At 32.1% G+C, this 935-nt stretch overlaps 1 protein-coding gene across 1 annotated transcript in view; it reads left to right on the forward strand.

Moving 5' to 3' along the window:
• Nucleotides 1–935, forward strand: part of LOC103599593 (1-phosphatidylinositol 3-phosphate 5-kinase-like) — a gene marked incomplete at its 5' end in the record, with an annotated part of 59,192 nt that overhangs the window by 53,972 nt on the left and 4,285 nt on the right. Inside the window, 1 exon segment of the mRNA XM_008583744.1 lies at nt 907–931. Coding sequence (XP_008581966.1) covers nt 907–931 — 25 coding nt within the window.

Below are 935 nucleotides of genomic sequence, written 5' to 3' on the forward strand. Positions count from 1 at the left end.
GAAGCTGAGGGCCAGAGAAACTAAGTACTTTTTCAGAGTCACTGAGCTATTCCTAGAGCTCACGTTGGTCTGGATTCTAGAACAGTGCTCCTCAACATGCTGGTCCCTGAACTGTTTCCAGTCTATGATGAGATAAAGAGCTTGTGCTAGAATATAATTCAGTGCATTGTTTTCTTCATTCAGAACATCTTGCTATGAAAAAAACATCACCTGAACTGAACAGTGTGCTTTATGATGAAGTTGATTTACATTCTGGCACTAGATCTGTAACGTCATTGTGAGCCAGGAATGACTGACCAGCACTGGTGTGTGAAATACTCTCCAGGTCATACTGGTCCTAGTACTCAAAGTACTGAACTTTGAGTTCATTGCTTTTCCTGCCACCCAATTATTCCTACAATTATGCTCTTCCTTCTACATTGTCATAAGTAATTGTACAGAGTATTGGTGTCAGAACCTTAAGTTTCCTAAGATTATTTGCATCTCTTTTTTTTACACTGCTTTGTGATCCAATGATATATTTTTGTAGTAACTTGTTAATCTATCTTAAAGTTGATTAAATTGGTAGTGTATTTCTGAAATGTTTCAGTAATTGAGTACCTAGGTATTAATTTCACATGATATAAGTAAATTGCCATGTATTTAATGTATTATACAATGACATCACCATGCACTTAATGATTAAGTTATACAAATTATGATTATATTTTGTTGGGTTTTTTTGTTTTATTTTGTTTTTTATTTTTTGTTGTATTTGTTTTTTAAATTATGATTATATTTTAGAATTAAATTTAAAAGTATATGTAATGGTAATGACTACAAGTTTTTTTTTTTTTTAACTTTTTAATTATGTTAACCATTTGTGTCAACTCGCACGTAAATGACAAAGAATTTTCTTTCTGCTAGGTTTTTGATTTGAAGGGTTCACTCAGGAA

The sequence above is a fragment of the Galeopterus variegatus genome, unplaced genomic scaffold, assembly GCF_000696425.1.
Source record: "Galeopterus variegatus unplaced genomic scaffold, G_variegatus-3.0.2 Scaffold3021, whole genome shotgun sequence".
Taxonomy (NCBI): Eukaryota; Metazoa; Chordata; class Mammalia; order Dermoptera; family Cynocephalidae; genus Galeopterus; species Galeopterus variegatus.